Raw genomic sequence first — 26,318 nt, 5'->3', positions numbered from 1 at the left:
CCTCCACCATAAATTTGCCCAAACTGGGCTGTTTAGAGGCTCCCTCCACCATGAATTGGTCCAAACTGGGTTTTTTAGAGGCTCCCTCCACCATGAATTGGTCCAAACTGGGCTGTTTAGAGGCTCCCTCCACCATGAATTTGCCCAAACTGGGCTGTTTAGCGGCTCCCTCCACCATTAATTGGTCCAAACTGGGCTGGCTAGAGGCTCCCTCCCCCATGAATTTGCCCAAACTGGGCTGTTTAGAGGCTCCCTCCACCATGAATTTGCCCAAACTGGGCTGGTTAGAGGCTCCCTCCACCATGAATTGGTCCAAACTGGGGTTTTTAGAGGCTCCCTCCACCATGAATTGGTCCAAACTTGGCTGTTTAGAGGCTCCCTCCACCATGAATTGGTCCAAACTGGGGTGGTTAGAGGCTCCCTCCACCATTAATTGGTCCAAACTGGGCTGTTTAGAGGCTCCCTCCACCATGAATTTGCCCAAACTGGGCTGGTTAGAGGCTCCCTCCACCATGAATTGGTCCAAACTGGGGTTTTTAGAGGCTCCCTCCACCATGAATTGGTCCAAACTTGGCTGTTTAGAGGCTCCCTCCACCATGAATTGGTCCAAACTGGGGTGGTTAGAGGCTCCCTCCACCATTAATTGGTCCAAACTGGGCTGGTTAGAGGCTCCCTCCACCATTAATTGGTCCAAACTGGGCTGGTTAGTGGCTCCCTCCACCATTAATTGGTCCAAACTGGGCTGGTTAGAGGCTCCCTCCACCATGAATTTGCCCAAACTGGGCTGTTTAGAGGCTCCCTCCAACATGAATTGGTCCAAACTGGGTTTTTTAGAGGCTCCCTCCACCATGAATTGGTCCAAACTGGGCTGTTTAGAGGCTCCCTCCACCATGAATTTGCCCAAACTGGGCTGTTTAGCGGCTCCCTCCACCATTAATTGGTCCAAACTGGGCTGGTTAGAGGCTCCCTCCACCATGAATTTGCCCAAACTGGGCTGTTTAGAGGCTCCCTCCACCATGAATTTGCCCAAACTGGGCTGGTTAGAGGCTCCCTCCACCATGAATTGGTCCAAACTGGGGTTTTTAGAGGCTCCCTCCACCATGAATTGGTCCAAACTTGGCTGTTTAGAGGCTCCCTCCACCATGAATTGGTCCAAACTGGGGTGGTTAGAGGCTCCCTCCACCATTAATTGGTCCAAACTGGGCTGGTTAGAGGCTCCCTCCACCATTAATTGGTCCAAACTGGGCTGGTTAGAGGCTCCCTCCACCATTAATTGGTCCAAACTGGGCTGGTTAGAGGCTCCCTCCACCATGAATTGGTCCAAACTGGGGTTTTTAGAGGCTCCCTCCACCATGAATTGGTCCAAACTTGGCTGTTTAGAGGCTCCCTCCACCATTAATTGGTCCAAACTGGGCTGGTTAGAGGCTCCCTCCACCATGAATTGGTCCAAACTGAGTTTTTTAGAGGCTTCCTCCACCATGAATTGGTCCAAACTGGGGTTTTTAGAGGCTCCCTCCACCATGAATTGGTCCAAACTGGGCTGTTTAGCGGCTCCCTCCACCATTAATTGGTCCAAACTGGGCTGGTTAGAGGCTCCCTCCACCATGAATTTGCCCAAACTGGGCTGCTTAGAGGCTCCCTCCACCATGAATTTGCCCAAACTGGGCTGGTTAGAGGCTCCCTCCACCATTAATTGGTCCAAACTGGGGTTTTTAGAGGCTCCCTCCACCATGAATTGGTCCAAACTTGGCTGTTTAGAGGCTCCCTCCACCATTAATTGGTCCAAACTGGGCTGGTTAGAGGCTCCCTCCACCATGAATTGGTCCAAACTGGGTTTTTTAGAGGCTCCCTCCACCATGAATTTGCCCAAACTGGGCTGTTTAGAGGCTCCCTCCACCATGAATTGGTCCAAACTGGGCTGGTTAGAGGCTCCCTCCACCATGAATTTCCCAAAACTTGGCTGTTTAGAGGCTCCCTCCACCATTAATTGGTCCAAACTGGGCTGGTTAGAGGCTCCCTCCACCATGAATTTGCCCAAACTGGGCTGTTTAGAGGCTCCCTCCACCATGAATTGGTCCAAACTGGGTTTTTTAGAGGCTCCCTCCACCATGAATTGGTCCAAACTGGGCTGTTTAGAGGCTCCCTCCACCATGAATTTGCCCAAACTGGGCTGTTTAGCGGCTCCCTCCACCATTAATTGGTCCAAACTGGGCTGGTTAGAGGCTCCCTCCACCATGAATTTGCCCAAACTGGGCTGTTTAGAGGCTCCCTCCACCATGAATTTGCCCAAACTGGGCTGTTTAGAGGCTCCCTCCACCATGAATTGGTCCAAACTGGGTTTTTTAGAGGCTCCCTCCACCATGAATTGGTCCAAACTGGGCTGTTTAGAGGCTCCCTCCACCATGAATTGGTCCAAACTGGGCTGTTTAGCGGCTCCCTCCACCATTAATTGGTCCAAACTGGGCTGGTTAGAGGCTCCCTCCACCATGAATTTGCCCAAACTGGGCTGTTTAGAGGCTCCCTCCACCATGAATTTGCCCAAACTGGGCTGGTTAGAGGCTCCCTCCACCATGAATTGGTCCAAACTGGGGTTTTTAGAGGCTCCCTCCACCATGAATTGGTCCAAACTTGGCTGTTTAGAGGCTCCCTCCACCATGAATTGGTCCAAACTGGGGTGGTTAGAGGCTCCCTCCACCATTAATTGGTCCAAACTGGGCTGGTTAGAGGCTCCCTCCACCATTAATTGGTCCAAACTGGGCTGGTTAGAGGCTCCCTCCACCATTAATTGGTCCAAACTGGGCTGGTTAGAGGCTCCCTCCACCATTAATTGGTCCAAACTGGGCTGGTTAGAGGCTCCCTCCACCATGAATTTGCCCAAACTGGGCTGGTTAGAGGCTCCCTCCACCATGAATTGGTCCAAACTGGGTTTTTTAGAGGCTCCCTCCACCATGAATTTGCCCAAACTGGGCTGGTTAGAGGCTCCCTCCACCATGAATTTGCCCAAACTGGGCTGGTTAGAGGCTCCCTCCACCATGAATTGGTCCAAACTGGGTTTTTTTAGAGGCTCCCTCCACCATGAATTTGCCCACACTGGGCTGGTTAGAGGTTCCCTCCACCATGAATTGGTCCAAACTGGGGTTTTTAGAGGCTCCCTCCACCATGAATTTGCCCAAACTGGGGTGTTTAGAGGCTCCCTCCACCATGAATTTGCCCAAACTCTGCTGGTTAGAGGCTCAATCCACCCTGATTTTCAAAACAAATGTTGGTGCCAACCTCAACTTACTACAAGGGCCAAATTCACTGCTGGTGACAAGCTCTCCTCACTGCAAGTGCCAAATACACATGTTTCAAGGTGTTTTCCTACTGTCAGAGATGTGGTATTGAGTGTGTAAAGTGTGTAGTTGTTAGGCTGTGATGTTGGGGTAATAGAGGGTCTTTGGTGTGTTAGATGCCCCCAGACATGCTTCCCCTGCTGTCCCAGTGTCATTCCAGAGGTGTTGGCATCATTTCCTGGGGTGTCATAGTGGACTTGGTGACCCTCCAGACACGGATTTGGGTTTCCCCCTTAACGAGTATATGTTCCCCATAGACTATAATGGGGTTCGAAACCCATTCGAACACACGAACATTGAGCGGCTGTTCGAATCGAATTTCGAACCTCGAACATTTTAGTGTTCGCTCATCTCTAATTATCATATATTTCATTATTTTATATTACTGATATTATTTTATACTACTTTATTTTATATTCCATTTTTGTATATTTTTTATATTGATTATTTGCTTTCACTTTGTATTATCTTCTATGTTATCTTCGTCTGCGGGTTGGCGGTGGGGCTGAACTGCTTATATTTCTTGTCCCCCTATCTGTGCCCCCAGTCTAGTTCATCTGCCCCCAGTATCTTGTTCCCCCATCTCTGCCCCTAGTTTCTTCTCACCCCATCTCTGCCCCAGCTTCATGTCCCCCCTTCTCTGCCCCCAGTCCACTTCATCTTCCCCCAGTTTCTTGTCCCTCCATCTCTGCCCCCAGTTTCTTCCCCCCATCTCTGCCCCCAGTCTCATATCCCCCCATCTCTGCCCCCAGTTTCTCCCCCCATCTCTGCCCCCCAGTCTCATGTCCCCCCCATCTCTGCCCCCAGTTTCTCCCCCCCCATCTCTGCCCCCCAGTCTCATGTCCCCCCCCATCTCTGCCCCCAGTTTCTCCCCCCCATCTCTGCCCCCCAGTCTCATGTCCCCCCATCTGTGCCCCCAGCTTCATAGCCCCCCTACCCTCCCCCACCTACATCGGCCCCCGTATAGTAGCACTCACCTTGGCCTATGTCCTCCACTGATAGGCCGAGGTGAGTGCTACTAAACGGGGGCTGATGTAGGGGGGGAGCTGAAGCTGGGGACCTGGGGACACCGACATGGGGACACCCCCTTCCCCCGGGACACCCCCCCCCCCGGACACCCCTCTCTCGGGACACCCCCTCCCCCCGCTGCACTCACCTGTGTGTGGAGTATCGGGTACAGCAGCCTCCTCCGTGATGTGTGTAGGCAGCCTGGCATAGCTGCAGCTCTGGGACCCTGTGGGGTGCCGCCATCTTCCTCACTGTGTCCCTGGTGAACCGGCACGCCCACATGCAGCCCTCAACCTATGGTGCCGCAGCCCTGGCTCTATAGCCCGCCCACAGCCTGCCATGCACCAATAGGTGGACAGAGCGTGGACAGAGCAGCACTGGCAAAATGCCAGCTTCTACAGCCGAGCCCGGAGGGGTGTTTGGAGGGTGACGGTGGCGATTTGGGGTGAGTGACCCACATTTAAAGTAGCCTATTCGCCTTTCGTGGGAAATATGTGTGTGTGTGTATGAAATTTCACCCAAATCCATTCAGCCGTTTGGCTGTGATTGAATACACAAGGGTGTAGGGAAACTACTAAATATCAACACTTTGAAGGGTCCCCACTCTGTCAAAATAAATAAGTAAAACTTAACTTTTAATAACTATGAGTATAAAATTGTCCCTCCTCAGTCTCTACTACATAATGAACAACACCCTCTTCTTAGTAATCAGATGGGTGTATCAGAAAACCAATGCAACCACCCTAGTAAGGAAGTAGCTGTTGCTAGGTGGGTCTATGCAGATGACCGATATACAACCACCTCCATTCACATCACCTCCATAACAACTTATTCATTGGGGGTGCTTTGACTTTATCTGAAAAAAGTGTTGCTACTATTTACCCAATAAAACACTGATACATTGTTAGGACGGTCTATTTTTCTTAGTGTCAATACATAAAGAGGGGGGTGAGTAGGTGTCTAACCCTGTTCACATGGGTGGGCAATAAGCAGTCAGTCAATCCACCCTTAATCTGTGCCTCACCAATCATAATAAGCTCCCCTTTAGAGTATTAGGTATATAGCCGTTCCTAACTCAAAACAAACTTCCCCTACGCGTTTCCCTAATTAGTTTAGTTCATCAGGGGGATTTCTGGGGTTAAATGCTGCCTGCAACCGATGTGCGGTTAAAACCGCAGTTCGCGGGACCACGGTGGTTGGCCCCGCTACTTTAGAGACTGACACTGGACGCTGTGTCAGCCCGTGTCTAAATAGAAGGAGACGGGCCTGCTCCGCCCAGCAAACACGCCCTCCTTCGCCCCGATGCACCAATCCTTGTGCGGCTGGGCGTCCCTTCCCTAACAGGGGGCGTGGTCAATTCCCGGTGCGAGCCGAAGAATGTTCACGCATGCGCGAACTAAGAATAAAGCACAAGCCTTTCTCTCTGCCGCGATCTTCTGCACATCGGGAGTGTGTCCCGATTCAACCCACTCCTTCTTGCTACCTCCTCCATCTCAGCATCCATAGTACAGGTTGGGGACCCCCACCCTTTGGTGTGTCCCCAGATGCTCAAAATGTTTATTTCTTAAACTAAGTCACTTAGTTAATATTATAAAGGTGAATGTTTGTGAGTTTGTGGGTTTGTGTGTTTGTGTGTTTGGATGTTTGTTCCTCAATCACAGCCTAACAGGGGGCGTGGTCAATTCCCGGTGAGAGCCGAAGAATCCTTGTGCGGCTGGACGTCCCTTCCCTAACAGGGGGCGTGGTCAATTCCCGGTGCGAGCCGAAGAATCTTCGCGCATGCGCGAACTAAGAATAAAGCACAAGCCTTTCTCTCTGCACACACACAAACCCACAAACTCACAAACATTCACCTTTATAATATTAATAGGATATTGTAAAGAAATATTTTTCTTCAAACTTCCCATATTGCTGACATCTGAGATGAGCCCTGCTGTGCATTCTGCTTCAGAAGCTTACACCTTTTAATAAATTTAACACATCTTATTCCAACACCCTAAATATTAACACCAGACATCATAGACTTTATTTCACATATCACCAGTTCTGATACTGTGGCAACTTCATGTGTTTTAAGAAATAAACATTTTGAGCATCTGGGGACACACCAAAGGGTGGGGGTCCCCAACCTGTACTATGGATGCTGAGATGGAGGAGGTAGCAAGAAGGAGTGGGTTGAATCGGGACACACTCCTGATGTGCAGAAGATCGCGGCAGAGAGAAAGGCTTGTGCTTTATTCTTAGTTCGCGCATGCGCGAACATTCTTCGGTTCGCACCGGGAATTGACCACGCCCCCTGTTAGGCTGTGATTGAGGAACAAACATCCAAACACACAAACACACAAACCCACAAACTCACAAACATTCACCTTTATAATATTAATAGGATATTGTAAAGAAATATTTTTCTTCAAACTTCCCATATTGCTGACATCTGAGATGAGCCCTGCTGTGCATTCTGCTTCAGAAGCTTACACCTTTTAATAAATTTAACACATCTTATTCCAACACCCTAAATATTAACACCAGACATCATAGACTTTATTTCACATATCACCAGTTCTGATACTGTGGCAACTTCATGTGTTTACCGATGTTATTAGCCGACTGCGAGCTTACTGCATGCGAGTACCCCCCGGCCTAATTATTAAAAGTTCCCGTATAAGTAATAGTTCCTCCAGGTTCACTAATATTATAAGGCCCTCTCATTAATAATAATCTACCACTGGCATTATTAATAATAGTTCATCTCTCTCTCTCTATACATATATGCTCAAAAAAATAAAGGGAACACTGAAATAACACCTCCTTGATCTGAATGAATGAAATATTCTCATTGAATACTTTGTTCTGTACAAAGTTGAATGTAATGAAAACAAAATCACACAAAAATCATTAACCAATGGAGCAGGGGTGAACCTACCCCTTTCGCCACCCAAAGCGAACTACAGGGGGCGTGGCTGCTGGAAGGGGGCGGGCTTAGCGTCATTCGCAGGCAGAGAGCAGGCACGGAGAGGACCTGCTCTCTGCCTGAGCGTGCGCGGAGGCTGCTGGAGCAGCGCTGCTCCAGTGGCCTCCCCAAACCACCGCTCGGTACTAAGCCAGTCCAGGACAGCTTGTCCTGGACTGGCTTAGGTAAGCAAAAATGCCGCCCTCCCTGGGGCCCTGGCATAGTGCCGCCTGAAGCGACCGCTTCTGGTCACCTCATGGGAGGTGCGGCGCTGCAATGGAGGCGTGGATTTGGAGACCCCCCCAAAATTAAAGTGGAAAAACACACTTCAGGCTGATCCAACTTTGATGTCAAGTCCTAAAACATGTCAAAATGAGGCTCAGTAGTGTGTGTGGCCTCCATGCTCCTGATGAGGTTGTGGATGATCTCATGAGGGATCTCCTCTCAGACTTTGACTAAAGCATCTGCCAACTGCTGGACAGTCTGTGGTGCAATGTGACACACTGGAGGCGCTACCAGGAGACAGGCCAGTACACCAGGAGAAGTGGAGGTGGCCATAAGACGGCAACAACACAGCAGCAGGACCGCTACCTCCGCCTTTGTGCAAGGAGGAACAGGAGGAGCACTGCCGGAGCCCTGGGCTGCGTTCACACTTAAGTTATTTGGTCAGTTTTGGCCCCGTGACTGGCCAAAAAAGTGAGTTGTGCAGCGGTTCTAAGAGTGAAGTCTGTCATGTGTGTGGCATACTGACTCACTGTATTGTTTAACTACCACAGCAGACTCCCCATGTGTGTTATTGTAAGGCGCAGTGTTCTACACCACTATACAGGCTCTCCGCAGCCAGGAAATAGCTGGTTTTTAACGCTATTCGCCACAAATTAATTCAAATAGAATCAAAACTTTTTGGGAAATCCGGAGATGCGGACGAATCAAACTTTTCAAAACTTCGCTCATCTCTAGTCACCATTTCAATAGGACCTGCCAGCTGTTCCCCCTTTGTTCCTTCCTGTATACATAAATTGTCCGATGGGTGATACTATTCTGACACATTCTCACACTATCTGTCCTTGTGGCCAGTGTTAGGCCGGGTTCACACAATGTATTTTGGCACGTAATGTGCAACGTAGATGGCGCGGGAGCTTTTGCGGGCCGTATACGCTCCCATTGATTTCAGTCAAGCTCCCGCGCCGTCTACGTGCCACATTATGTGCCAAAATACATTGTGTGAACCCGGCCTCAGACTGTATACCAGGGTTGCTCACACTTTTTCAGCATGTGAGCTACTTTATAAACTGACCAAGGGATAAGATCCACTACCCACTTCTTGTGGGCGGTGCCTGTGGGCGTGGCCAGGGCGGTGCCTGTGGGCGTGAGAACAGGAGACAACTCTCCGGTGTCTGTTCACAGCAAAGGCTGAGAATCATTTCTGGACACTGGCAGGCCGGGACCTTGCACTCGTTCGCAGTCAGGGCTGCTGCTGCCTGACCTGCAAGTGTCCGCAGTGCTTGTTCACAGCGCAGGCTGAGAGTCATCTCCCGGCACTTGCAGGCGGGGCCACCGCAGCCCTGACTGCGAACGAGTGCAAGGCCCCGGCCTGCCAGTGTCCAGAGATGATTCTCAGCCTGCGCTGTGAACAAGCAGACACTGGGGATCCCTGGCTGCATCCCGCGATCGACCCATATGTCCTTCGCGATCGACGTATTAGGCACCCCTGCTGTATAGGGATGAATACTATTAACAAAGGGAATAACACCCAGTTGTCAATTTATTTATATTCAGATTTCCAACAGGAATAACAGAAAAATGAAACAATGCAGAGTCTAAGAAAAAATTCTCTGGGGTTGTCCCATGGTGAATACACGCGTTTACTAAAACATACTGCACATATTAGAAGAGGTTTAAGACATATGACATTATACTGGCATTATACCTGACATCACCAGAGACTCTAACATGTATAGGAGAGTAAATTACTTGTGGATCTCATTTATGGCGATCTGGGAAATAACGTTTCTGGCCATTTCCAGGTGTTACTTTGAAGCATATGTTCAGAATGTATATGGATCAGCAGCAATTGATATCGGTGTCTACAAACAGAAGAGTCCATATACAGACAAGCAAACAGCGGATGCAGTAAATGAAGTACAGACCATACAGTCACAGAGCACCACCGTCCTAGAACAACAGGTACGTGGTGTATTATATTCTGTATATCCTCCTCCTGTATGTGTATCATTATACAAGACTGAGGGGTAATTATTTTCTTCCCCTTAGGTTATAACTCTACAGAACTGGAACACGACCCAACAAGCAGTAAATGAAGTGCAGACAATTACTGTTACCAAATACTGTATTTCTCCATGTCCCCCCATGTACTACACACTGATCTATGGCAATGAAGAGACAGGTAACAGATTAAATAAATCTAATATATCTATGTCTGTCTATCTATCTATCTATCTATCTATCTATCTATCTATCTATCTATCTATCTCCTATCTATCTATCTCTCTCTCTCCTATCTATCTATCTATCTATCTATCTATCTATCTGATATGTATATAATCTATACCGTCAGTGTTTCTATACAGGATAAACTTTCAGTAAGAAGTATGGCATTGTTACAACTATCTATCTATCTATCTATCTATCTATCTATCTATCTATCTATCTATCTATCTCCTATCTATCTATCTCCTATCTATCTATCTATCTAGTATCTATCTATCTATCATCTATCTATCTATCTATCTATCTATCTATCTATCTATCTATCTATCTAGCTATCTATCTATCTAGTATATATCTATCTCCTATCTATCTATCTATCTCCTATCTATCTATCTATCTATCTATCTATCTATCTATCTATCTATCTCCTATCTATCTATCTATCTATCTAGTATCTATCTATCATCTATCTATCTATCTATCTATCTATCTATCTATCTATCTATCAATCTTCTATCTATCTATCTATCTATCTATCTATCTATCTAGCTATCTATCTATCTAGTATATATCTATCTCCTATATATCTATCTCCTATCTATCTATCTATCTATCTATCTATCTATCTATCTATCTATCTAGTATCTATCTATCTATCTCCTATCTATCTATCTCCTATCTATCTATCTATCTATCTATCTATCTATCTCCTATCTATCTATTTATCTATCTATCTATCTATCTATCTATCTATCTCCTATCTATCTATCTATCTATCTATCTATCTATCTATCATCTATCTATCTATCTATCTATCTATCTATCTATCTAGTATCTATCTATCTTCTATCTATCTATCAATCTTCTATCTATCTATCTATCTATCTATCTATCTATCTATCTATCTATCTATCATCTATCTTCTATCTATCTATCTATCTATCTATCTATCTATCTATCATCTATCTATCTATCTATCTATCTATCATCTATCTATCTATCTATCTATCTATCTATCTATCTCCTATCTATCTATCTATCTATCTATCTATCTATCTATCTCCTATCTATCTATCTATCTATCTATCTATCTATCTATCTTCTATCTATCTATCTATCTATCTATCTATCTATCAATCTTCTATCTATCTATCTATCTATCTATCTATCTATCTATCTATCTATCTATCTTCTATCTATCTATCTATCTATCTATCTCCTATCTATCTATCTACAAACCTGCAAATTAGGTATTTTCCCTTTTTCCCTGTGTAGATCCTCTATCAGCTGATGCGACGGCTCTTGATATTCAAGCAGCATTAAATAATCTTTGGTCTATACGGCTGGATACAGTTTTTGTTCAGCAGGAATCTTCTGATACAGTAAATGTCTATAATGTGACTTTCAATTCACAAAGAGGTGAGTAAAGATGACAATAATGATCAAATAAAAGAAAAAAAAAGAAAGAAAAATTAGGAGGAATTAGGTAAAAATTACTTATAGTTACGTTAAACTATTTTGAAGCCAATAGCCCATCTGTTTGTAATTGTCGGTAAGAAGACACTATATGGGATATGTATCAAATCAGACCAAACAGATATATCACATCACATTCAAGAACATATGGAAATTTGAGATCAAGGCACGACTGCTTGCTATCCAAATGTGGAAAGATCTAAGTGCATTGGTGCCCATTGGGGTTGAGCCGATCTTGAGATTTCAGGATTGTTTTTAAAATCCAATTTTTGATCATTTTCCAGCCGATCACAATCGTGAAATTTGCTCAATCACCAATCGGGATTCGATCTTTCCCCATCCTGATCGCCCAACCCTATTAATGATATATACATGAATAGGGTTGAGCCGATCTTGAGATAACCTCCGACCTCGATCCCATCGGAATATATTGGGATCAGAATTCCAATCGCGATCGTGAAATTTACTAGATTGCCGATCGGAATTCGATCTTTTCCGATCCCCATCACTCAACCCTAGTGCCCACATCCAAGATATTATAATTTTCTGCCTTCTTCCTCTACACCCAATTTTGCTTTCTTTGCTAATTTTCTATATTTACTACATCACATGTTTATTTATTGGATTTTTTCTTGAAAGAGTTCTGTTTCCTTCACATAGCCATCTAGTTAAAGGGGTTGTCAAAGACTTGGTATTGATAGTTTATCCTTAGCATAGATCATCAGACAAATGAGGATCCGACACAAAGTATCCAGACAGATCTGTACAATATATTTAGAAAACCAATATCCAGCTCATCCTTCCCGATATATTAAGTAGGCTCCCGGGCTGCTCAGACGTGGATGGACTTCAATCCACTGAGTTAGGACGGCAAAATTAGAAGGAATCCAGCGTCACTAGGAACTTAAAATTCATCTTTTATTTCTTCATCTTAAAAAAGTTAAGCATACCGAAGATGGCAAGTAGAGATGAGCGAACAGTGTTCTATCGAACACATGTTCGATCGGATATCAGGCTGTTCGATGTGTTCGATTCGAATCGAACATCACGTGGCAAACTCCAAAAAAATGTGATTCCCCTCCCACCTTCCCTGGCGCTTTTTTTGCACCAATAACAGCGCAGGGGAGGTGGGACAGGAACTACGACACCGGAGACATCGAAAAAAATCGGGAAAAGTCATTGGCTGCCGAAATCAGGTGACCTCCATTTTAGACGAATAGTGGATTTCAAATCCGGGTCATATGAGAATGTGAACTCTGTGACTAAGAGACAGGGATAGCTGTACAGGCAGGGATAGCTAGGGATAACCTTTATTTAGGTAGGAATGTTATTAAAAATAACTTTTTGGGGCTGTATCGGGTGTGTAATTGTGATTTTTGTGACATAAACTTTTTCCAATAGGAATGCATTGGCCAGCGCTGATTGGCCAGAGTACGGAACTCGACCAATCAGCGCTGGCTCTGCTGGAGGAGGCGGAGTCTAAGATCGCTCCACACCAGTCTCCATTCAGGTCCGACCTTAGACTCCGCCTCCTCCGGCAGAGCCAGCGCTCATTGGCCGAAGGCTGGCCAATGCATTCCTATGTGAATGCAGAGACTTAGCAGTGCTGAGCCAGTTCTGCTCAACTACACATCTGATGCGCTGATTGGTCGAATTCCGTACTCTGGCCAATCAGCGCTGGCCAATGCATTCTTTTAGCGTGAGCTGAGTTTGCACAGGGGTTCTAGTGCACCCTCGGCTCTGCTACATCAGATGTACATCATCTGATGTAGCAGAGCCGAGTGTGCATCAGATGTGTAGTTGAGCAGAACTGGCTCAGCACTGCTAAGTCTCTGCATTCGTATAGGAATGCATTGGCCAGCCTTCGGCCAATCAGCGCTGGCTCTGCCGGAGGAGGCGGAGTCTAAGGTCGGACCTGAATGGAGACTGGTGTGGAGCGATCTTAGACTCCGCCTCCTCCAGCAGAGCCAGCGCTGATTGGTCGAATTCCGTACTCTGGCCAATCAGCGCTGGCCAATGCATTCTATTAGCGTGAGCTGAGTTTGCACAGGGGTTCTAGTGCACCCTCGGCTCTGCTACATCAGATGTACATCATCTGATGTAGCAGAGCCGAGTGTGCATCAGATGTAGCAGAGCCGAGTGTGCATCAGATGTGTAGTTGAGCAGAACTGGCTCAGCACTGCTAAGTCTCTGCATTCACATAGGAATGCATTGGCCAGCCTTCGGCCAATCAGCGCTGGCTCTGCCGGAGGAGGCAGAGTCTAAGGTCGGACCTGAATGGAGACTGGTGTGGAGCGATCTTAGACTCCGCCTCCTCCAGCAGAGCCAGCGCTGATTGGTCGAATTCCGTACTCTGGCCAATCAGCACTGGCCAATGCATTTCAATGGGGAAAGTTAGCTTGCGAAAATCGCAAGCTGACAGGGATTTCCATGAAATAAAGTGACTTTTATGCCCCCAGACATGCTTCCCCTGCTGTCCCAGTGTCATTCCAGGGTGTTGGTATCATTTCCTGGGGTGTCATAGTGGACTTGGTGACCCTCCAGACACGGATTTGGGTTTCCCCCTTAACGAGTATATGTTCCCCATAGACTATAATGGGGTTCGAAACCCGTTCGAACACTCGAACAGTGAGTGGCTGTTCGAATCGAATTTCGAACCTCGAACATTTTAGTGTTCGCTCATCTCTAATGGCAAGTACACGTACATGGAGCTGTTGCTTTGCTACGCGTTTCGGAACTACTTCGGTTCCTCTTCACTTGAATAAGAGCAAAGAGACGGTCCCTGAAATAGCCACTACACAGTGTACAGAGCTGTCTGCCTCTGATTGCATACACTGTGCACTGATCAGACCCCACTGATCTGATTTTAGTGACCAGTCCTAAGGATAGAACATCAATGTCAATTCTTGGACAACTCCTTTAAATTATAAATATTTGGTGTTAAGCATGCTGCTTTTTTCTCCAACCTTCAGGTTGCCATACAATTTGGATTATATGTATAACTTTATTGTTTCATCCCTATTACCCTATGTACTACATAAAATATTATTGGGGATTATTTTAGGTGATTTCCCACTTTTTTCCTACAAAATTCTGGGTGAAAGCAACATTACAGTAGATATTGAAGAGACAACTAAAGGTGTTTCGGACATGAAGACCTTCACTATAGTGTGGGATGACGTTTACTCCTCTCCTCTGGCAACAAATGCGTCTTCTCTAGAGGTCAGTTACATAACAGTAGAGAATGGACCCATTCCATGCACTTACTACATCTGCACCCCTTATAGTTACAGCCCTGCAGATTTTTAAAGATTTTCTCTAACCATCTTAATGGTGACTTCTTTTGTTTTGATCGGTGGCCAATGGATATGACCATGAACGCAAGAGATTTCTATGGTCTGGGACTTGTCAGAAACTCAGCCGTGATCTCCTTATTGTGCCCAGGTTACCATCTCATACTGTACATGTAGTTCTGATAACCTGCCCTGCTTGATAACATGTCCACAGATATAGACAGACAGCCAAGGGTCCATTGTAAGTAAGCCCTTAACAACTGCCTACTGTATAAAGATATACCAGTACATTATATACCAAAAAATATATATATATATATATATATATATATGTATATATATATATTTATTTAACGCTATTATTTATGTGCCTGACACTACTAGTGTAAAGGGAAAATAACAAAACATTCTGATTGCATCAACTCTAAAATTGGCCTGGTCCTCAAGGGGTTAAGACGATGGTGGATTTAGATTGAAAATCAACAATATAGGTATTTTTGTTTTTTTATAAATTCTTTATTTATGAATGCAAAATAAACAATAAAAAGAGAAAAAGCGTAACAACGCTCAATTTAGAATCAAAACTAAAGTGCCCAAAATCACGACAATGGGCCAAATACATGACAGACTGAAACAAATGGAACAGAAACGGGGCCTCCCGCGGAAAGACAAACCGGGAGAAGCTCCAGCACTGCCCTGAACAGGTAAGGGAGAGGGGAAAGAAAGGGACAGAAGAAAGCGGGGGAAGAGAAAAAGAAGGAAAGAAGAAAGAAGGGAGGGAACGAGTAGAGAGGAAAGGAGGGAGAACCCCAGGTCCAGACCACAGACGGACTCTGAGCCAGGGTATAACCTCAGCCCATGATGTCCCTGTACTGCTCAGACCCCTGGAACAGGATCCAGGGAGTCCAGGCCTTCATGAAGGCCTCATGAGTGTCCCGGGGACGGGAAACCAACAAACACTGAGCCCAGCTAATCCGAACTCGGGAAACCAATATAGGTATTTTTGGTACAAGTTTTGATTACTCAGCTGTTAAAATCTGTTTCCTCTAGGTGAGAAATGCTATACGAGATATCCTAAATGCACAGTGTCCGGATGTAATAGCAAAACAGATGGAAAGTTCATCAGTCAAGTATTTCAGGAACTTGGAAACAGACACGGTATGAAAAAAAATAATACATAGTAAAGCATTTATCCTTTACATGAAGAAGTGTGAAACAGAGGTAGCAGAGAGGAGTTTGTATCTAAAATGAAAAATGAAGTAACTTTGCAGATATTATTCATGAACCATTTCTGATTATTTTGTATCTCCTCTGCAGACCTATCAGACTACCAGCTAAACATCTGTAGTCTGACCCTGCAGTCATACTCTATTTCATCTATCCCCTACATCTGTCCCCTGCTATCCTACCAAAAGTATGTTAGAAAAAGTAGAATGGGAGATGTGACCTTAACCTTATGAGGCGGCTCCCACCCACTTATCTTAAATCGGACTATTTATATAGAATCCAAAGAAGTCTATGGAGAGGTGAGGGGAGACTGTTAATCGATGTATTGGCTCATTTTGTGCAGTGGTAAAGTCTTAGACAGAAGACAGAGCAGTGTCACATGAGTACTCTAACTCAAAATATAGCAGTGTGTATTTTCCAACAGTCCCCTTCTCTTCCGACCCTTTCCATAGTCTTCTATGTAAAAGTAACTCTTACTCTGATGAGTAAACATATTTCTTAAAGAGGACCTTTCACCACCTCCAACAAGTCCAGCTATTTAGCTCATTTAATAACTGGTGTTCCACTGATTCCTGCACAGTTGGATTTTTTTTTCTCTAGCCCCCACCGTTACTGAGCAATCACTATAGTTAGTTTTGATCCCTGATATACTATTTATTCTCTGTAGTGTTAGGAGGGCGGTGTCAGGCAGGAGCAGGCAAGGGGTGTGATTCGGAGCTCAGATACTGGCTGGAGCTTTAAATCCCTCCCCGCCTGACACTGCCCTTCTAACATTACAGAGCTTAAATAGAACAGCGACTACAAAAATAACTGCACTTGTTGCTCGGGAATGGTGGGGCCAGAGAGAAAATTTCAACTGCTCTAAAATGAGTGGAGCGAAGCCTATTCATGGATGGTAAGAACTTGAATTAGTGGAGGTGGTGAAAGGTCCTGCTTAAATAACATATATTACATGATTTCTTATATTCACCTGTACTATGTATGTATAAAAAGTAGTTTTGTAATATTATATTTTCACTTTAAATTTGTGAGCTTTTTGCCACCTACTTCAGTTCTTATTCCCCTCCTCCATAACTATTTATTCTCTCGACAGTATTACTTGGGCACTCGGACAGCTGAAACTGAGGCATTTTGTGGCCAATTTTCTCAAAAGAATCCTTCTTACCTGTACCATTATACTATTTACAATGCGGTAACTCGTTCATCGTATGGTAATATCTCACTAACTTTACATAGCAAGGTATGGGTGTGTTCCTAATTTCTTTTTGCATTTATTTTGTTGGTATAATATGTATAGTATAGTTAGATGTACTCTGAAGAGACCCCAGAGTATAAGAATTTTACTGCAAACCATGTAGTAGTAGCCATTTTAATTTATCCGAGACAAATCCCAAATTGTTCTGTTTCATTAAAAAACTAACGGTTTGGAATGTTTGAGTCAAATCTGGTTAGTTGTGAACTGATTCTCCCAACTTTAATGTCTAGCCATAAACAGAGATGAATCTATACAGTTAGGATAATATACAAACTGCAACCTAAGGCATAGTAATGGCAAATTCACCCCAAAATACAAAATTCAATGTCCAAAGACAGAATTGCCATAAAAATAATACAAACTTAATTAAAGAAATACAATAAAAAAAACATGACTTAAACCAAAACATGCAACAATTAAAACAGGAGGAACCAATTCTTCTAAAATGGTATGTAAAAATCATATAGCAATAGGGTTGAGCCGATCTTGACTCAGGATCGATTTTAAAATCCGATTTCCGATAATTTTTCATTCAAGCCCGATCTCGATCCCAATTCCGATCCCAATGCAAGTCAATGGGATTTTTTTTATTAATCGGAGATCGGATTTTAAAAGCAATCCTATTCACTATACAGCATGGAATCTAACAATTGAACGCTTTAATTGTTAGAATCCACACTGTGTAGTGAATCACTAATCACATTTTTTTTTAAATCCTCTGGCTACTTAGTCCCCCCTGGTGTCCACTTACCTGCAGAGATGGCTGCTCCGCTGCTCCAGTGTTCTTGTTCGCCTCGCTGACGCTCCACACTGCAGTCTTCTTGCCTCGCTGCCCCCTGCCTCCCAGGTTAGGAGAGTGTGGGCGAGTTAGGAGAGTGTGGGCGGGTACTGGGAGGTGAGACGTCACCCACACTCTCCTAAGCCACAAGCCCTGCCTTCCTAGCTCTTTAAACACTAACCTGGGAGGCGGGGTAGTGAGGCAACAAGACTGCAGCTTGGAGCGGCAGCGAGGCAAAGAAGAACACCGGAGCAGCCATCTCTGGAGATAAGTAGCTACTAGAGATGTTACTTTAGTCTCCCATTAGAATGAATGGAGGCAGCCGGAGCGCAGGGGGTTAAGGCTGTGTGCCGGCTGCTTCCATTCATTCCTGTGGAACCGCAGCGGAGCCTTCACACTGAGTATACACTATATACTCAGTGTGAAGGCTAAGCAAAGCATTGTGGGAAATACTACCGATCTCGATCCCATCTAAAAAGATCGTGTTCGGAATTCCGATCGTAATTGTGAAATTTTCTCGATCGCCGATCGGAATCCGATCTTTTCCGAACATGATCGCTCAACCCTACACAGCAATAATTATATTGGACATTCAATGAATGTAGCCAAGACATGTAGCAGTGATGAAATGATGATTGGGGCGCGTCTGTTCATGGTATGTCTTTCTTATGGTTTGATAATCACAGTATTTCCATGTACTGGGTTTGTTTGTACTTTCATCATTGCTACATGTCTTGGCTACATTTCTGGTTGCTTTTATGCACTTTATATACCTATATAGCCTTTGATGTTGCCACTATGTTTACTCTTTGTACCTTCAGCTCTGCTTGAATGTCCAACATAATTATTGCTATGTGATTTTTACATACCATTTTGGAAGTATTGGTTCCTCCTGTTTTAATTGTTGCATGTTTTTGTTTAAGTCATGTTTTTTTTTTAATTGTATTTCTTTAATAAAGTTTGTATTATTTTTATGGCAATTCTGTCTTTGGACATTGAATTTTGTATACAGTTAGGATCCAGAAACAAAACAACAATCCAGCCATTGGAGAACTCCCTCTTCCCAAAAAAAGACGAGTGGAGTCAAATGGTCTTTTGTTTCTAAAAAAAAAAAAACAAGAAAAAACTAATGTTCTTTTGTTTTTTGATGTGAGAGGAATTGTGCACTCAGAATTTAGCAACCAAAGTTTTTACTTGGAAGTTTTGAAAATATTGCAACACATTTATGGAGAAAATATCCCAATTTGTGGCAAACTGATGACTGGTTCTTGCATCATGACAATGACCTGCCCGCACAGTGCAGAGTGTTAAGGAATTTCTCTATGAAAAACACCCCTTTCTCACCTCTTATATTCACCTGGTCTTGCAACGTGCAACGTTTTAGTTATTTATTCAAGTTGAAAGAGACCTTGAAGGAAAATGTTTTACTGATGCTGAAGAGGTGAAAGAAAAAAACAGCAGATGTACAAAAGTGCAGCAACTTTTGCCACATATATATATGTATTGCAGTTGGAATATGAGTGAAAGACTTGCAGGTTTGCATTGGCTAATGGGGGGTCAGTGTTTTGAGAAAGCCGTATCTCAGGTACGTCCAAGCGAGTTACGGCCTTGTCTTAAACCTTCCCGGACACCTGAAGTATCTGTGTGCCAAATTTGGTGAAGATCGGTCCAGACGTTTGGTCGCGCATAAAGAACAGACAGACAGACAGAAATCCATTTTTATAATATAGAGAGATAACCAGATGAAATCTATCACTTTTTTCTAATCTGATTGTAGATTTTTTAATTCTATTTCCGATACATCTTGCCCGAGTTTCTCTTCCCTGTTAACAGCATTTAGTGACATGCTTTTCAGCATAGACAAAGCCATAGGCAGGAATAGTCTGGAGGTGACTCATTGGGTTCTATGGAAGTCCTCTAGACAAGCTCTGTGCAGACAAGGGAGTAGATAACATGTGACATCATGTACTGTCAGTATGAGAGGTAGTAATGGGTCTTTATAGGTGTAATCTATAAAGGTGTGGCCTTCTATTGTAATGCTATTGTCTTGTCTGTGGTGTAAATGAGGAGACTGCTGCAATGAAAACCCCTATAGAATTGACAAGTATCAGTCTATTATTACCCTTAGTGGCTTGAGGATATAGAACTACATAAAATATAGTTAATATCATGGAAAATTAAAAATAAAATAAAAATTCTTAACAAATACATTTAACAAATGGGGCCACACGGTGGCTCAGTGGTTAGCACTACAGCCTTGCAACTCTGGAGTCCTGGGTTCGAATTCCACCAGCAACAGCATCTGCAAGGAGATTGTATGTTCTCCCCGTGTTTGCATGGGTTTCCTCCCATTCTACAAAGACATATTCATAGGAAAATAAATGTACATTTGTACATCTACAAAAAAACAAATACACTTAACATAAAAATGTAGTTTAAAAAATAGGCCAAATTCCCTTTAACCCCTTAACGCTAAATCACGTACCTGTACGTCAGGGAATGTGGTTAGTTCCCGCATTCCCACGTACCTGTACGTGATGGAGATCGCACGGGCTCAGAAGCAGAGCCTGTGCGATCTCCATAGGAGGCTTCCCCTGTAGCAGCAGGGACATTGATTGCACCGACCCCACCGCTGTTTAACCCTTAAGGTGCCATGATCCATAGTGATCATGGCACCCTAGGGGTTTGGCCGGCTATAAAGCATGCTGCCGGCTGCATAAGGAGTCTGTGTTAGCTGTAATTTACAGCTACACACTGCTCCTTAATCCCTCCCCCCATCGGAGCGAGCTCCGATGGGGAGAGGGTTAACCCCTTGGATGCCAGGACGAGAGGAAGCTAGTCTATGCATCTGCATAGCTAGCTTCCTCTATAGACTGCAATACACGTGTATTGCAGTCTGTAGTTAGTATAGAACCAGCGATCCTCTCTGATCGCTGGTTCTAGTGTGCTTGCAGCACAAATAAAAAAATGTAAAAAAGGTTTTTTTAAAAAAAATAAAGTGTGTAAAATAGAGATGAGCGAACACTAAAATGTTCGAGGTTCGAAATTCGATTCGAACAGCCGCTCACTGTTCGTGTGTTCGAACGGGTTTCGAACCCCATTATAGTCTATGGGGAACATATACTCGTTAAGGGGGAAACCCAAATCCGTGTCTGGAGGGTCACCAAGTCCACTATGACACCCCAGGAAATGATGCCAACACCTCTGGAATGACACTGGGACAGCAGGGGAAGCATGTCTGGGGGCATCTAACACACCAAAGACCCTCTATTACCCCAACATCACAGCCTAACAACTACACACTTTACACACTCAATACCACCTCTCTGACAGTAGGAAAACACCTTGAAACATGTGTATTTGGCACTTGCAGTGAGGAGAGCTTGTCACCAGCAGTGAATTTGGCCCTTGTAGTAAGTTGAGGTTGGCACCAACATTTGTTTTGAAAATCAGGGTGGAGGGAGCCTCTAACCAGCAGAGTTTGGGCAAATTCATGGTGGAGGGAGCCTCTAACCAGCCCAGTTTGGACCAATTCATGGTGGAGGGAGCCTCTAAAAACCCCAGTTAGGCCAAATTCATGGTGGAGGGAGCCTCTAAAAACCCCAGTTTGGACCAATTCATGGTGGAGGGAGCCTCTAAAAACCCCAGTTTGGACCAATTCATGGTGGAGGGAGCCTCTAAAAACCCCAGTTTGGATCAATTCATGGTGGAGGGAGTCTCTAAACAGCCCAGTTTGGACCAATTCATGGTGGAGGGAGCCTCTAAAAATCCCAGTTTGGACCAATTCATGGTGGAGTGAGCCTCTAAACAGCCCAGTTTGGGCAAATTCATGGTGGAGGGAGCCTCTAAAACCCCCAGTTTGGACCAATTCATGGTGGAGGGAGCCTCTAAAAACCCCAGTTTGGACCAATTCATGGTGGAGGGAGCCTCTAAAAACCCCAGTTAGGCCAAATTCATGGTGGAGGGAGCCTCTAAACAGCCCAGTTTGGACCAATTCATGGTGGAGGGAGCCTCTAAAAATCCCAGTTTGGACCAATTCATGGTGGATTGAGCCTCTAACCAGCAGAGTTTGGGCAAATTCATGGTGGAGGGAGCCTCTAAAAACCCCAGTTTGGACCAATTCATGGTGGAGGGAGCCTCTAAAAACCCCAGTCTGGACCAATTCATGGTGGAGGGAGCCTCTAAAAACCCCAGTTTGGACCAATTCATGGTGGAGGGAGCCTCTAAAAACCCCAGTCTGGACCAATTCATGGTGGAGGGAGCCTCTAAAAACCCCAGTTAGGCCAAATTCATGGTGGAGGGAGCCTCTAAAAACCCCAGTTTGGACCAATTCATGGTGGAGGGAGCCTCTAAAAACCCCAGTTTGGGCAAATTCATGGTGGAGGGAGCCTCTAAACAGCCCAGTTTGGGCAAATTCATGGTGGAGGGAGCCTCTAACCAGCCCAGTTTGGGCAAATTCATGGTGGAGGGAGCCTCTAAAAACCCCAGTTTGGACCAATTCATGGTGGAGGGAGCCTCTAAAAACCCCAGTTTGGACCAATTCATGGTGGAGGGAGCCTCTAAAAACCCCAGTTAGGCCAAATTCATGGTGGAGGGAGCCTCTAAAAACCCCAGTTTGGACCAATTCATGGTGGAGGGAGCCTCTAAAACCCCCAGTTTGGACCAATTCATGGTGGAGGGAGCCACTAAAAACCCCAGTTTGGATCAATTCATGGTCGAGGGAGTCTCTAAACAGCCCAGTTTGGACCAATTCATGGTGGAGGGAGCCTCTAAAAATCCAAGTTTGGACCAATTCATGGTGGAGGGAGCCTCTAAACAGCCCAGTTTGGGCAAATTCATGGTGGAGGGAGCCTCTAAAAACCCCAGTTTGGACCAATTCATGGTGGAGGGAGCCTCTAAAAACCCCAGTTTGGACCAATTCATGGTGGAGGGAGCCTCTAAAAACCCCAGTTAGGCCAAATTCATGGTGGAGGGAGCCTCTAAACAGCCCAGTTTGGACCAATTCATGGTGGAGGGAGCCTCTAAAAATCCCAGTTTGGACCAATTCATGGTGGAGGGAGCCTCTAAAAACCCCAGTTTGGACCAATTCATGGTGGAGGGAGCCTCTAAAAACCCCAGTTAGGCCAAATTCATGGTGGAGGGAGCCTCTAAACAGCCCAGTTTGGACCAATTCATGGTGGAGGGAGCCTCTAAAAATCCCAGTTTGGACCAATTCATGGTGGATTGAGCCTCTAACCAGCAGAGTTTGGGCAAATTCATGGTGGAGGGAGCCTCTAAAAACCCCAGTCTGGACCAATTCATGGTGGAGGGAGCCTCTAAAAACCCCAGTTTGGACCAATTCATGGTGGAGGGAGCCTCTAAAACCCCCAGTTTGGATCAATTCATGGTGGAGGGAGTCTCTAAACAGCCCAGTTTGGACCAATTCATGGTGGAGGGAGCCTCTAAAAATCCCAGTTTGGACCAATTCATGGTGGAGTGAGCCTCTACACAGCCCAGTTTGGGCAAATTCATGCTGGAGGGAGCCTCTAAAAACCCCAGTTTGGACCAATTCATGGTGGAGGGAGCCTCTAAAAACCCCAGTTTGGACCAATTCATGGTGGAGGGAGCCTCTAAAAACCCCAGTTAGGCCAAATTCATGGTGGAGGGAGCCTCTAAACAGCCCAGTTTGGACCAATTCATGGTGGAGGGAGCCTCTAAAAATCCCAGTTTGGACCAATTCATGGTGGATTGAGCCTCTAACCAGCAGAGTTTGGGCAAATTCATGGTGGAGGGAGCCTCTAAAAACCCCAGTTTGGACCAATTCATGGTGGAGGGAGCCTCTAAAAACCCCAGTCTGGACCAATTCATGGTGGAGGGAGACTCTAAAAACCCCAGTTAGGCCAAATTCATGGTGAAGGGAGCCTCTAAAAACCCCAGTTTGGACCAATTCATGGTGGAGGGAGCCTCTAAAAACCCCAGTTTGGACCAATTCATGGTGGAGTGAGCCTCTAAACAGCCCAGTTTGGGCAAATTCATGGTGGAGGGAGCCTCTAAACAGCCCAGTTTGGGCAAATTCATGGTGGAGGGAGCCTCTAACCAGCCCAGTTTGGGCAAATTCATGGGGGAGGGAGCCTCTAAAAACCCCAGTTTGGACCAATTCATGGTGGAGGGAGCCTCTAAAAACCCCAGTTTGGACCAATTCATGGTGGAGGGAGCCTCTAAAAACCCCAGTTAGGCCAAATTCATGGTGGAGGGAGCCTCTAAACAGCCCAGTTTGGACCAATTCATGGTGGAGGGAGCCTCTAAAACCCCCAGTTTGGACCAATTCATGGTGGAGGGAGCCTCTAAAAACCCCAGTTTGGATCAATTCATGGTGGAGGGAGTCTCTAAAGAGCCCAGTTTGGACCAATTCATGGTGGAGGGAGCCTCTAAAAATCCCAGTTTGGACCAATTCATGGTGGAGGGAGCCTCTAAACAGCCCAGTTTGGGCAAATTCATGGTGGAGGGAGCCTCTAAAAACCCCAGTTTGGACCAATTCATGGTGGAGGGAGCCTCTAAAAACCCCAGTTTGGACCAATTCATGGTGGAGGGAGCCTCTAAAAACCCCAGTTAGGCCAAATTCATGGTGGAGGGAGCCTCTAAACAGCCCAGTTTGGACCAATTCATGGTGGAGGGAGCCTCTAAAAATCCCAGTTTGGACCAATTCATGGTGGATTGAGCCTCTAACCAGCAGAGTTTGGGCAAATTCATGGTGGAGGGAGCCTCTAAAAACCCCAGTTTGGACCAATTCATGGTGGAGGGAGCCTCTAAAAACCCCAGTCTGGACCAATTCATGGTGGAGGGAGCCTCTAAAAACCCCAGTTAGGCCAAATTCATGGTGGAGTGAGCCTCTAAACAGCCCAGTTTGGGCAAATTCATGGTGGAGGGAGCCTCTAAACAGCCCAGTTTGGGCAAATTCATGGTGGAGGGAGCCTCTAACCAGCCCAGTTTGGGCAAATTCATGGTGAAGGGAGCCTCTAAAAACCCCAGTTTGGACCAATTCATGGTGGAGGGAGCCTCTAAAAACCCCAGTTTGGACCAATTCATGGTGGAGGGAGCCTCTAAAAACCCCAGTTTGGACCAATTCATGGTGGAGGGAGCCTCTAAAAACCCCAGTTAGGCCAAATTCATGGTGGAGGGAGCCTCTAAACAGCCCAGTTTGGACCAATTCATGGTGGAGGGAGCCTCTAAAAATCCCAGTTTGGACCAATTCATGGTGGATTGAGCCTCTAACCAGCAGAGTTTGGGCAAATTCATGGTGGAGGGAGCCTCTAAAAACCCCAGTTTGGACCAAGTCATGGTGGAGGGAGCCTCTAAAAACCCCAGTTTGGACCAATTCTTGTTGGAGGGAGCCTCTAAAAACCCCAGTTTGGACCAATTCATGGTGGAGTGAGCCTCTAAACAGCCCAGTTTGGGCAAATTCATGGTGGAGGGAGCCTCTAAACAGCCCAGTTTGGGCAAATTCATGGTGGAGGGAGCCTCTAAAACCCCCAGTTTGGACCAATTCATGGTGGAGGGAGCCTCTAAAAACCCCAGTCTGGACCAATTCATGGTGGAGGGAGCCTCTAAAAACCCCAGTTTGGACCAATTCATGGTGGAGGGAGCCTCTAAAAACCCCAGTCTGGACCAATTCATGGTGGAGGGAGCCTCTAAAAACTCCAGTTAGGCCAAATTCATGGTGGAGGGAGCGTCTAAAAACCCCAGTTTGGACCAATTCATGGTGGAGGGAGCCTCTAAAAACCCCAGTTTGGGCAAATTCATGGTGGAGGGAGCCTCTAAACAGCCCAGTTTGGGCAAATTCATGGTGGAAGGAGCCTCTAACCAGCCCAGTTTGGGCAAATTCATGGTGGAGGGAGCCTCTAAAAACCCCAGTTTGGACCAATTCATGGTGGAGGGAGCCTCTAAAAACCCCAGTTTGGACCAATTCCTGGTGGAGGGAGCCTCTAAAAACCCCAGTTAGGCCAAATTCATGGTGGAGGGAGCCTTTAAAAACCCCAGTTTGGACCAATTCATGGTGGAGGGAGCCTCTAAAACCCCCAGTTTGGACCAATTCATGGTGGAGGGAGCCACTAAAAACCCCAGTTTGGATCAATTCATGGTGGAGGGAGTCTCTAAACAGCCCAGTTTGGACCAATTCATGGTGGAGGGAGCCTCTAAAAATCCCAGTTTGGACCAATTCATGGTGGAGGGAGCCTCTAAACAGCCCAGTTTGGGCAAATTCATGGTGGAGGGAGCCTCTAAAAACCCCAGTTTGGACCAATTCATTGTGGAGGGAGCCTCTAAAAACCCCAGTTTGGACCAATTCATGGTGGAGGGAGCCTCTAAAAACCCCAGTTAGGCCAAATTCATGGTGGAGGGAGCCTCTAAACAGCCCAGTTTGGACCAATTCATGGTGGAGGGAGCCTCTAAAAATCCCAGTTTGGACCAATTCATGGTGGAGGGAGCCTCTAAAAACCCCAGTTTGGACCAATTCATGGTGGAGGGAGCCTCTAAAAACCCCAGTTAGGCCAAATTCATGGTGGAGGGAGCC

The 26,318-nt window shown here is 45.6% G+C and overlaps 1 protein-coding gene across 1 annotated transcript in view; it reads left to right on the top strand.

Annotated features, from left to right (window-relative positions):
• LOC142200097 (fibrocystin-L-like) overlaps positions 1–26,318 on the top strand; it is a 169,166-nt gene that overhangs the window by 28,931 nt on the left and 113,917 nt on the right. Inside the window, exons 15-20 of the mRNA XM_075270161.1 lie at positions 9,318–9,477; positions 9,565–9,697; positions 11,017–11,160; positions 14,282–14,439; positions 15,561–15,668; positions 16,831–16,977. Coding sequence (XP_075126262.1) covers positions 9,318–9,477; positions 9,565–9,697; positions 11,017–11,160; positions 14,282–14,439; positions 15,561–15,668; positions 16,831–16,977 — 850 coding nt within the window. The remainder of the gene's footprint in view (positions 1–9,317; positions 9,478–9,564; positions 9,698–11,016; positions 11,161–14,281; positions 14,440–15,560; positions 15,669–16,830; positions 16,978–26,318) is intronic.

This window comes from Leptodactylus fuscus, chromosome 4, assembly GCF_031893055.1.
Source record: "Leptodactylus fuscus isolate aLepFus1 chromosome 4, aLepFus1.hap2, whole genome shotgun sequence".
In the NCBI taxonomy this organism is placed as follows: Eukaryota; Metazoa; Chordata; class Amphibia; order Anura; family Leptodactylidae; genus Leptodactylus; species Leptodactylus fuscus.
Note: the sequence above shows the minus strand (reverse complement) of the source record. Positions and strands in the feature narration are given on the sequence as shown.